This window comes from Ornithorhynchus anatinus, chromosome 1 (genome assembly GCF_004115215.2).
Source record: "Ornithorhynchus anatinus isolate Pmale09 chromosome 1, mOrnAna1.pri.v4, whole genome shotgun sequence".
NCBI classification, from domain to species: Eukaryota; Metazoa; Chordata; class Mammalia; order Monotremata; family Ornithorhynchidae; genus Ornithorhynchus; species Ornithorhynchus anatinus.
Window position 1 is genome coordinate 1015934 of NC_041728.1, and position 12555 is coordinate 1028488.

At 49.4% G+C, this 12555-nt stretch overlaps 1 protein-coding gene across 1 annotated transcript in view; it reads left to right on the forward strand.

Moving 5' to 3' along the window:
* Window positions 1–12412: 12412 nt before the first annotated feature.
* RNF180 (ring finger protein 180) overlaps window positions 12413–12555 on the forward strand; it is a gene marked incomplete at its 5' end in the record, with an annotated part of 42440 nt that continues 42297 nt past the window's right edge. The window contains one exon of the mRNA XM_029047101.2: window positions 12413–12463. Coding sequence (XP_028902934.2) covers window positions 12413–12463 — 51 coding nt within the window. The remainder of the gene's footprint in view (window positions 12464–12555) is intronic.

The window sequence follows — 12555 nt, forward strand, 5'->3', positions numbered from 1 at the left end:
CTCAGCCTACCCGGTCCTTTCGGCTGCCCTGCCCTGGGTCCCCCAACAGTCATGTGACCGCAGGACCAGGGGCGTCCTTCTAACCCTCAGGACCTACTGTCCTTGTGCTTACTTCCCCCCCCGGAGTAACGTCTTCACATGGACAGCTCTGTCGATTGAAAGGGTGCCCTGCCCAGTGATGTGTGATGGGGAGATTGGGCCCAGTCATGGTGATGATGATGATGATGGTATTTGTTAAGCTCTTAGTATGCATCAAGCACTGTACTAAACACTGAGGTAGAGACAAGCTAATCGAGTTGGACACAGTCCCTGTCCCACATGGGGCTCTCAGTCTTCTTCCCCGTTAAAGATGAGGTAACTGAGGCATAACGAAGTTAAGTGACTTACCCAAGGTCACACAGCAGACAAGTGGGATTACACCCCACATCCTTCTGACTCCCAGGCCCTTGATCTATCCACTAGACCACACTGCTTCTTATGATTAGTCATAAAATTTATGAAGCGTCCATCCGGTACAGTGCACGGTACCAGGTACTTGAAAAGTACAAAATAAGTGACACATTTCCTGCTCTCATGGAGTTTAAACTCTGGTGAGATCGTCATCTGTTACCTCTGCTAAATTCAATAGTATTTATTGAGCGCTTATTATGTGCAGAGCACTGTACTAAGCGCTTGGGATGAACAAGTCGGCAACAGATAGAGACAGTCCCTGCCGTTTGACGGGCTTACAGTCTAATCGGGGGAGACGGACAGACGAGAACAATGGCAATAAACAGCGTCGAGGGGAAGAACATCTCGTAAGAACAATGGCGACTAAATAGAATCGAGGCGATGTACAATTCATTAACAAAATAAATAGGGTAACGAAAATATATACAGTTGAGCGGACGAGTACAGTGCTGTGGGGATGGGAAGGGAGAGGTGGAGGAGCAGAGGGAAAAGGGGAAAATGAGGCTTTAGCTGCGGAGAGGTAAAGGGGGGATGGCAGAGGGAGTAGAGGGGGAAGAGGAGCTCAGTCTGGGAAGGCCTCTTGGAGGAGGTGATTTTTAAGTAGGGTTTTGAAGAGGGAAAGAGAATCAGTTTGGCGGAGGTGAGGAGGGAGGGCGTTCCGGGACCGCGGGAGGACGCGACCCGGGGGTCGACGGCGGGATGGGCGAGACCGAGGGACGGTGAGGAGGTGGGCGGCGGAGGAGCGGAGCGTGCGGGGTGAGCGGTAGAAAGAGAGAAGGGAGGAGAGGTAGGAAGGGGCAAGGTGATGGAGAGCCTCGAAGCCTAGAGTGAGGAGTTTCTGTTTGGAGCGGAGGTCGATAGGCAACCACTGGAGTTGTTTAAGAAGGGGAGTGACACGCCCAGATCGTTTCTGCGGGAAGATGAGCCGGGCAGCGGAGTGAAGAATAGACCGGAGCGGGGCGAGAGAGGAGGAAGGGAGGTCAGAGAGAAGGCTGACACAGTAGTCTAGCCGGGATATAACGAGAAGCCGGGATATAACGAGAAGCCGGGATGGTAAACTCCTTGAGGACAGGGATCATGACAATAATAATGATATTGTTAATTGCTTACTATGTGTGAAGCGCTGTACTAAACACTGGGGTAGATACAAAGTATTCAGGTCCCTGGTCATACTTAAAGTATGAGATTAAACAGGTAATTGGTCATGTCTACTAATTTTCTTGTGCACTCCCAAACACTTAAGTCAGTGCTCTGTACACAGTAAGGTACTCAGTAAATACTATTGATTGGTTGAGTTTAATTGTAATTTTGAATGAAAGACATAGTGGGGATAGGGGTAGAAAGCAAAACCTCTCCCACCCCGCAAATCCATACTGCACCAATAAAGTAACTATGTTTCTTTCTGATTTCCACCATACCACGCTCAATTCAGTGGAAGATACCAAAGTTTTAGTAACATCGCTTGCGGTCTCTGGTAGTGGAGTGTTCTAAATCGAGTATTTTACCGAATCAGGAGATCATTATATTTCTTACTTGGTTCGCAGTTGCTTTAGGAGAATGTGGATTGGGCACCGGTCCAAACACAGTCTTTGGGATGGGGATCCTGCTTAGGGATTCTGTATATCCATGGAAACTCTCCCCTTCCCCTTTTGCTTATCCATCGGTGGAATTTAGTATCATTTAGTGTTAGTAGGATGAGGCAGGCACTGAAATAATTTACAGATAGGAAGAAGTAGGTGGGTTAGAGCTTAAATATTAGGGAATATACTATAACATGTACAGAGAAGCAGCGTGGCTCAGTGGAAAGAGCAAGGGCTTTGGAGTCAGCGGTCATGGGTTCGAATCCCTGCTCTGCCACTTGTCAGCTGTGTGACTGTGGGCAAGTCACTTAACTTCTCTGTGCCTCAGTTCCCTCATCTGTAAAATGGGGATTAAAACTGTGAGCCCCACGTGGGACAACCTGATCACCCTGTATCTCCCCCAGCGCTTAGAACAGTGCTCTGCACATAGTAAGCGCTTTAGAAATACCAACATCATTACAGAACTGGCTTTAGGTGCATTCGTTGGTGTTTCAGTGGTAGATGGAGGCATGTAACTTGCGGGGGAGAAGAATTAATCAGGGAAGACCTCCTGAAAGAAAAGCCATTTGAGAAGGGTTTTGAAGACAAGAATTGTGAGCTGGTGGATGTGAAGGGGGAGGGAGTTTGAGGCAGGAAGAAGGGCATGAGGAAGAGGTGCAAGATAAATGAGAACGAGGTGCTATGGGGGAGAACAAGTAGGCTGGCTTGAGAGGAACAGAGTGTAAGGTGGGGTGGAGTGGGAGAATTGAGTGGATAAGGAGGAGAGAAAGAGCATGAACATGAACGAGTTAATGGAGTGCTTTAGAGACAATGGTTAAATCTCACCACTTCCCACACACATACTCACCTCCTTCCAAATCTAATTTGTTTTTGCTAGCTGGCTCCTGCGCTGTCTTTCTGTCGCAGACTGTAACTGCTTTCATGACTTCCCAGTGATGAATCTGAATCCTTTGATGGACGGGGTGACTGGTGAGGGCTTTGGCCAACCTGAGCTGGGGCACAGCTGCCCCCCAGGCCAGCAAAAGAGCTTCAGGTGATCAGCAGTAGTCAGTAATAGTAGTGTTAATAATATTTCTTGTGCGTCCTTTGCGTGCAGAGCTCTGTACTAGATTCCTGGGGAGAATACACCTTCCCTGCCCACAAGTTGCTGACACCCTAATAGAGAGGCAGATAATAATAATGATAATAATCATGGTATTTTATAAGGGCTTCCTATGTGCCAAGCACTGTTCTAAGAGCTGGGGTAGATACAAGGTTATCAAGTTGTCCCACGTGGGGCTCACAGTGATAATTCCCATTTTACAGATGAGGTACCTGAGGCACAGAGAAGTGAAGTGACTTGCTCAACGTCACACAGCAGTGGCAGAGCCAGGATTAGAACCCACGTCCTCTGACTCACAAGCCCATGCTCTTTCCACTAAACCACCCTACTTCTCTATGCAAAAGCATTGATTTATCAGGACATGGAACAGAGAGAATCCCGGCCTCGTGAGGCCGAGTGGAAAGTGCCTGTTCCTGCAAGTCAGGGGACCTAGGTTCTAATCTCCCCTCCCGCCACTGGAGCTTGGGAGAATACAGTATAACAGAAGCAGTGTTGCCTAGTGGATAGAGCATAGGCCTGGGAGTCAATCGACCGTGGGTTCTAATCCTGGCTCTTCCACTCGTCTGCTGTGTGACCTTGGGCAATTCTCTGGGCCTTGGTTACCCCATCTGTCAAATGGGGATTAAGACTGTGAGCCTCACGTGGGACAACCTATAATAATAATAATGATGTTGGTATTTGTTAAGCGCCTACTATGTGCAGAGCACTGTTCTAAGCGCTGGGGGAGATACAGGGTGATCAGGTTGTCCCACGTGAGGCTCACAGTCTTAATCCATATTTTACAGATGAGGAAACTGAGGCCCTGATCACCTTGTATCCTCCCCAGTGCTTAGAACAGTGCTTGGCAAATAGTAAGCGCATAACAAATGCCATCGTTATGTAGGCAAGGGGTTGGTGGCAAGATAGATGGGATCAAGGTACAGTGAGCAGGTTGGGATTAGAGGAGTGAAGTACGTGGACTGGGTTGTAGTAGGAAATCAGAGAGGGAAGGTGGGAGGGAGCAACGAGAAACAGCATGGTTTAGTGGAAAGAGCATGGGCTTGGGAGCCAGAAGACGTTCATTCATTCATTCAATAGTATTTATTGAGCGCTTACTATGTGCAGAGCACTGTACTAAGCGCTTGGGATGAACAAGTCGGCAACAGATAGAGACAGTCCCTGCCGTTTGACGGGCTTACAGTCTACTCGGGGGAGACGGACAGACGAGAACAATGGCAAGACATGGGTTCTAATTCCAGCTCTGCCACTTGTCTGCTGGGTAACCTTGGGCAAGTCATTTAACTTCGCTGTGCCTCAGTTACCTCATCTGTAAAATGGGGATTAAGACTGTGAGCCCCACGTGGGACAACCTGATGACCTTGTATCTATCCCAGCACTTAGAACAGTGCTTGGCATATAGCAAGCGCTTAACAAATATCATAATTATTATGGTTATTAAGGTGACTCAGTGCTTTAAAGCCAATGATAAGGAGATCCTGCTTGATGTGGAGGTGGATGGGCAACCACTGGCGGTCCTTGAGGAGTGGGGAAAGAGGGATTTGAATGTTTTTGTAGAAAAATGATCTGGGCAGCAGAGTGAACTATGGCCTGAAGTGGTGAGAGACAGAAGGCAAGGAGGTCAGCAAGAAGCTGACGGAGTAGTCAAGGCAGGTTAGGATAAATGCTTGGACTAACTTGGTAACAGTTTAGACGGAGAGAAAAGGGCAGATTCTAGAGATGTTTTGAAGGTAGAACTGAATAAGGTTTCTTGACAGATTGAATATGTGGGTTGAATGAGAGAGATGAGTTGAGGGTAATGCCAAGGATATGGGCTTGTGAGACGGAGGATGGTGCCTGTTCACAACGATGGGAAAGTCAGGGGGTGGACAGGGCGGGAAGATGAGGAGCTCTGTTTTGGACATGTTACGTTTGAGGTGTCAGCAGGATATCTAAGTAGAAATGTCCTGAAGGCAGGAAGAAATGTGAGACGGCGGAGGAGGAGGAGGAGAGAGATCAGGGCTGGAGATGTAGATTTGGGAATCATCTGCAGAGAGATGGCGGTTGAACTCGTGGGAGTGAATGAGTTCTCCTAGGGAGTAAGTGTAGTTAGAGAATAGAAGGGGAACCAGAACTGAGCCCTGAGGGACTCCCACAGTGAGGAGCAGAGGAGGATCCCGTGAAAGAGACTTCAGGCAAGGTACTATAGAATAGGGAGAATAATATCTGCGCCTCTGTTCCTCACTGGGCTGTGGTGAGGGAATGATCTCCTCTAGATTATAACCTTATTACAGGCCAGAAGCTGTCTTAGTTTTGTTGTATTGCACTCTCCCAAGTGTCCAGTAAAATGCTCTGCTCATAGTAAGCGCAGTAAATACCATCGATCGATCGATTCATCATCACTGTGAAGCGCTTGGGAAAAACAGAATGGGTTCAGATTCAAGGTATCATTGCTGCCGTAAGCTTATCAGAGGAGAGATCTTAGAGGGACAGGGTACTGGTATTATGATACCCCTCTAGACTGTAAACACTTTGGGGGTAGGGACCGTGTCTACCAATTCCGTCCATTGTACTCTCCCGAGCACTTAGTACGGCACTCTGTACACGGTAAGAGCTCAGTAAATTCGACTGATTGCTGTTTGTGAGGGGAGTTGGGTTACTCATAAAGAAGGAGTACACTGGCTTCTGAGTGGTTAGCAGTTCAAAGACCTGTCAGAGAAGGTGGTTCATCTTCAAGGAAAGAAGAGACAGCCATTTGCCCTGAGTTACTTAAGTGTCCTGTCCTGAAGGCTCAGGTCTGGACTGGTTGACCTTTCAAAATCCCTTCTGGTTCTATGAATTTAACACTAAAGTTTAGGATTGATTTTCTCCCAAAACTAAGAAAATTACTCCTCATGTTGGAGCCGGCTCCTTGCTGTGGTGTCTAGGCTAACGAGGGTCGGGTTAGTGGGGTTAATGGGAAGAGGACCAAAACGTGCCTTGCACTCAATAAATACCATCCATTGTGTTCAGTGAACTCCATTATGACCACTCTAGGTGTTCACCTGCTCCTCACCAGCTTTGATTAGCCCCCTCCCCAGTTTGCCTGTTGCCAGGAGGCACAGCTGCTGCCCGTTCTGCCCCTCGTGGGTGGTGGGCAAACCAACCAGAGGGCAGTGGGCTGGTGGGAGATGGCAGTGAGGGAGGGAAGATGTGAGGAGGACCCTACTGTGAAGAGGTTCTGGGTCTAGTGGGCTACCAAGGGAAGTTTCCCTTAGAGCCTGGTAAGTATAGTTAGTGCCTGGGAGCCTTCCCCTAATAATAATAATAATAATAACTATGGTATTTGTTAAGCATTTACTATGTGCCAGGCACTGTACTAAGAGCTGGGTAGATACAAGCAAGTCATGTTGGACACAGTCTCTGTCCTATGTGGGACTCACAGTCTCAATCCCCATTTTATAGATGAGGTAAATTGAGACACAGTGAAGTGACTTGCCCAAGGTCACACAGCAGACCAGGGGCAGAGCCAGGATAAGAACACATGACCTTTTGACTCCCAGGCCCATATTCTAGCCACTGTGCCATGCTGCTTCTCCAGCCCTAGAAATGCTCAGGACCATTGCTGCCCTGCATGTGTGTCTGAAGGGCAATTTCTTTCCTCCTCCCCTCTCTCCTCCTACTATCCCTTCCTCTTTTAGTCCCCTAGACCAACCCTCCAGAGGCATTTCTGAGCCACTCTGCTACTGGCAGTCCTGAGGCATGCCTGAGCAGCAGGAGCTCAGCTAAATGCCCTTGAGAGGTCAGGCTCTGGGTGAGATCTCACAATGCCCTGTGGTGCCCAGGGGCAGCCCAAGGCAGAACTGTGCCAAGGGAGGCTTCAGACTGCCCAGTTCTCGGCCTTGAGGCACTCTGAGATCCATCCCAAATGGAGGAACCGCAGGCCAGTCCAACGAGAAGGTGTCTGCCTTCCCTACCGGGCTTCTAGCCGGCCAGTCAGTCCACCTAGGTGTGATCTATTAACCAGGATCCCAAGCAAGTGCCACGGGCTGCCCTCCTGACCCAAGTGAGCGGGCGAGATCTGTGGCCACGGAGATTTTAAAGCTTTTGGAAAGTTCCTCTCTGGACCCGTCAGTGACTGCACATTTCTTCCACAGAAGGGAGATGTGTGGGAGAATGAGAGTCTCTTTATTAATGGGTACGGAACCACCCTGCCAAGAGAGAGAGAGCTGGGGGTGGCAGGGACACAGGTGTTTCCTGTCCATCAAAGCAAATTGATCATTTGCCCAAATGAGTGTGGTGCTTTGCTAGACTCTCATCATTAGTCATCAGGGGAAAGGTATAGATGTGTTAGGGTTGAAGAGGCGGTCTGTGAAAGGGTATACTTAAAGTGTTCCAAGTGCTGTTATGGAGGAATCTCACCTGGGGGGGGAACAATCATTTGTTTTAATTGAGCACTGAATGTGTGCAGAGCACAGAACTAAGTGCATGGGAAATCTCTATCATTGACAAAGCAAGCTCCAACCACACACTCCCTACACCCAGGCCCTGATAGCATGGAAGTGCTGGGTAATAATAATTATGGTGTCTGTTAGGCACTTACTATGTGTCAGGCACTGTTCTAAGCACTGGGGTGGATACAAGCAGATCGGGTTGGACACAGTGTCTGTCCCACGGAGGGCTCCCAGTCTCAATCCCCCTTTTGCAGATGAGGGAACTGAAGTACAGTGAAGTGACTTGCTCAAGGTCTCACAGCAGACGAGTGACAGAAGGGAGATTAGAACCCATGACCTTCTGACTCCCAGACCCGTGCTCTATCCACGCTGCATGCTACTTCTTAAGGGTCTCTCTTTCCCCCAGGTGAAAGGAGTTATTGTACCAGGTGGTAGATGCCAAACCAAGGAGAGGCAGCTGTTCTTCGGTGCAGGAAATGTGGACAATGTGTCGCAGGTCCTGGTTGCAGCTCACAGTGTCTTGGAAGCCAGTTGATTGCGGTAAGGAAGGCTCATTCTGTTTTTCAGACTCTTGGGTCATTCTGTGTCTCCAGAAGCCAGTGTTTCCAAGTTGTGCTGGGCTGTTGGCTAAAGTCAGTACTGGGTGAAATCGAGGAACTTGTGACCTATTGCAGCCGTTACCTCATCTGTAAAATGGGGATTGAGACTGTGAGCCCCCTGTGGGACAGGGACTGTGCCCAACCAGATTAGTTTATATCTACCCCAGTATCTAACCCAGTGCTTAACAAATGTCATTAAAAACACCAAAAACCCATAAGCTCTGTGACCTAACAAAGCAACTCTTCAGTCGGTCTTTGAGTTCGGACCTTGGGGGTAACCTCAGGGACCTAGTGTCCTTTTCTATTTTCAGCTGTGGCAGGGAGCTTTCTGAGGTCCACTCTAATTGTGCATCCCCAAAATGACCTAGTAGCCTCTGCACTATCCTTTGGCTCTTGGATTGTAATGTTTAGTAATGTTGGGATTTGTTAAGCGCTTACTATGTGCCGAGCACTGTTCTAAGCGCTGGGGGAGATACAAGGGAATTAGGTTGTCCCACGTGGGGCTCACAGTCCAGTGGGGTGCAATCCCGGGAAAGACCCGGGAACCCCTAGGATTCAGCATGGCGTAGTGGATAGAGCATGGGCCTGGGAGTCAGAAGGTCATGGGTTTTAATTCTGCCTCTGCCACTTGTCTACTGTGTGACCTTGGGCAAGAACTTCACTTCTCTGTGCCTCAGTTACCTCATCTGTAAAATGGGGATTGAGACTGGGAGCCCAACTTGGGACAGGGACAGTGCTAGGTAGGGAAGGAGGGGGAAATGTGCCTTCAATAAGGGGGAGAGTAATTGTTTATTGGGTATGAGGAGGGAGGGTGTTCCAGGCTAGAGGCAGCATGTGGGCGAGAGGTCTGTGGTAAGGTAGATGAGATGGAGATGAACTGAGTAGGTTAACATTAGAGGAGCCAAGTATATGGGTTCGTTGTAATGGGAGAGCAGCGAGGTGCGGTAGGTTTCATCAGTCAATCGAGCAATGGTATTTATTGAGCACTTACTGGATGCAGAACACTGTACTAAGTAGTTGGGAGAGTACAACCGGGTTGGTATACACTCTCCCTGCCCACAAAGAACTTACAGTCTAAAGGGGGAGACAGACATTCAAGTTATGGATATGTACACAAGAGCTGGGGGCTGAAGGAGTGAATATCAAGTGCTTAAATGGTTCAGATCCAAGTACATGGGTGACGTGGAAGAACTGATTTATAATCTCCTGTCCTCACCACTTCTGGGATGCTTTTTTAAAATAGTATTTGTTAAGAGCTTACTATGTGCCAGGTACTGTTCTAAGCGCTGGAGAAGATACAAGCTAATCAGGTTGGACACAGTCTATGTTCCACATGGGGCTCACAGTCTTAATTCCCATTTTACAGGTGAGGTAACTGAGACAGAGAAGTGAAATGACATGCCCAAGGTCACATAGCAGCCAAGTGGTGGAGTGGGGGTTAGAACCCAGGTCCTTCTGACTCCCAGGCCCGTGCTCTATCCACTAGGCCAAGCTACTTTGCTAAGCCCTTGGGAGAATAGACTACAACAGAGTTGGCAGACACGTTCCCTGCCGTCCACGGGGTCGCCCTTGGTAGCTGTCCCGCTGACCCAAGATGGAAGTGGACTTTCTTCCCGCTAACCCGTCCCCCTCCTTTTGACCTGCTTCCTCCTCTTTAATTGGCTGTGCTCCCACTGCTGTCATCTGAGGGGTGACGGACATCCCATGAAAACCCACATTCCCTTTGTAGGGGTCCTGTGGAGTGAGCAGTTTTCCCTGCTGTAGAAACTTCTGAGCCTTTTCGCCTGGTCTCTGGGCCGGGCCAGCCCCACTCAGAGCCAAAAAGGGTGCTCTGAATGAGCCAAAAAGGGTGTTCTGCACCAGCTGTGTGCCTGACTCTTGTGTCCGCTCTGCCCCTGCTTAGATATGTCTCATGTAAACCCACGCCAAGGTATCTGGTCTGGGCAGCAGGCGGCCGAAAGGCCCAGTGTCCCTCTGGGGAGCTGACTTGTCTCCCTAGAAGAACTGAAAAGAAGCATGGCTTAGTGGATAGAGCACAGGCCTGGGAGTCAGAAGGACCTGGGTTCTATTTCCGGGTTTGCCACTTGTCTGCTGTGTGACCTTAGGGAAGTCACTGAACGTCTCTGTGCCTCAGTTACCACAACTGTAAAATGGGGATGAAGACTGAGCCCCATGTGGGACAGGGACTGCATCCATCCTGATTAACTCACATCTCCCCCGGGGCTTAGAACAGTACTTGGCACATAGAGCTTAAAAAGTACCATAATAATTATTATTTTCTCAGTGCCTCAGTTATGTCATCTGTCAAATGGGGATTAAGACTGTGTCCAACCTAACGTCTGTCTACCCCAGAGCTTAGTATAGTAGTAAGTGCTGTATGTAATAAGTGGTATGTAGTAAGTGCTTAACAAATGCCATCCCCAAAAAACCAACCTGAGCCCCCAACAGAAAGCAGCTCACATTTCATCTTCAATATTATAATGCCCTTGTGTAGGATTGCACCCCGGGGTCTGGAATGGGGTGGTACAAGGCGTCCAGTAAATAGCCATCCCTAGAGCCGGGCTGCTGCCGGCTCATAGCCTGAGCCTCGGCCTGGCCAACATGCTCCAGCATGTGGCCTTTAATGACTTGGCTTAGGACCCACTGTTCTAGTTGCCTTTTTATAGTCTCTGGCACCACAGCTTTGTCAGAAATGAGCATCTGGGCCACCTGGTTTGCCCCTCTCAAGGTGTGGCTTAAAAAAACAGGAAGTGTCTTCCCGTAATTGGTGATGTGGAACTAGGAAAAGTACCCGATGGAGTCCCCTTACTTATCAAGTGATACTTCTGTTCTAGAGGAGTTCACAATTCATCCATTCAGTAGTGTTGATTGAGTGCCTGCTGTGAGTTTGGTTTTCTTGGCCATTTGATTAGGAGTTTCTCAAGGGCAGGCCCTGCATTTCTGAATGTTCTGGTTTTCTCCCAGGCCCCCAGGTCATGGCACTGCTCGCTGCATGTAGCAGTCTGGTGCCATGCTCTGCACGCAGCACAGAGAGAACTATGCAGAAGTAATGCCAGTCAGAAAAAAGCGGGCTGCCCCCTACCTCCCAAGAAACTTTCTCAGAGATATCAGAATAATAAATTACAATCAGTTGTCAGCCTAGGGAGAAATGTCTGGGAAAATCCTGGCGAGGAGAGATCTGCATGACCCTGCCAGGTTCTGGGAGTGGGGGAGGAGGGGGCAGGGAAGAGAGAAGGGGAAGGAGGAGGAGGGAAGAGAGGGGGGGAGGAGGAGGGGGAGGGAAGAGAGAGGGAGAAGGAGGAGAGAGGAGGAGGAAGGAGGAGAGAGGAGGAGGAAGGAGGAGGAGGGGAAGGGAAGAGAGAAGGGGAAGAAGGAGGGAGAAGAGGGAGGAGGAGGGGGGAGGAAGAGAAAGGGGAAGGAGGAGGGAGGATGAGGGGGAGGGTACAGAGAGGGGGAGGAGGGGGAGAGGAAGAGGGAAGGAGGAGGAGAAGGAGAGGAGGTAGAGGAAGGATAGAGAAAATGAGGAGGAAAACAGTCATCTCCAACCTTGGGGCCATTTCTCTGGTGAAGCAGCAGGGGCTCATGGGGCAAGAGGGCACCCTTCCAGCCACACTGCCAGATACTACTCCCTTTGACAGAGGCCCGAAGCCTGCAGGAATTCAAAATATTGCCTGAGCTTCCAGTCTGCTAAGCTCCCAGGAAAAATTGCCTGAGTCCAAAATGCAGACCCCCAGTGCAACTAGTCATTCAGATTGTCCTGCTGAGCACTGCTGGTTCAGACTTATCCTGGGTGAAACTGGAGCAAATAAGATCCCCTGCCCCACCCCAACTTTGCCAGCAAATTTCTCAGTTTGGAAAAAGAGAAAGAAATGGCATCTGTTTGCCGGCTGATTTGGAATATACATTCAATCGTATTTATTGAGCAGTTACTGTGTGCAGAGCACTGCCCTAAGCATGATCCACCTGTGTTACACTTAAACATGTGATTTTCGGACTCTTTCAGTAAAGCATGGGTACTGAGCAATCAAATCCACTGATGATATTCTGCCATGCTGGGCACTTGGAAGTACGCAAGGGAAGTGGACAGCACGGTCCCTGCCCGCCAAAGAACCTACACACATTTATGTACAAAGAGCGGGAGCCAGAGAAAGACCCAGAGGGGCCCGGTGAGAGCAGAAAGGTGGTGGAATGGGTGGACTGATGACATGATGTTTTCCGCTTCCTCAGAGAGGCCCCGACCCTGTTGCATCTCGGAACGTTTGGAGCCAGTGACACCTGAAGGCGGAAGCGCTTCCACAGTGGATGAACTGCTTAATGGAGAAGGTGAGTCCCGATTTGGCCCCGTGGTTTCCACCACTGATCGAGGGCTATTTTGGAGCAGAGGTCTCAGGTGACTGACCGTTTGGACTCTGGTC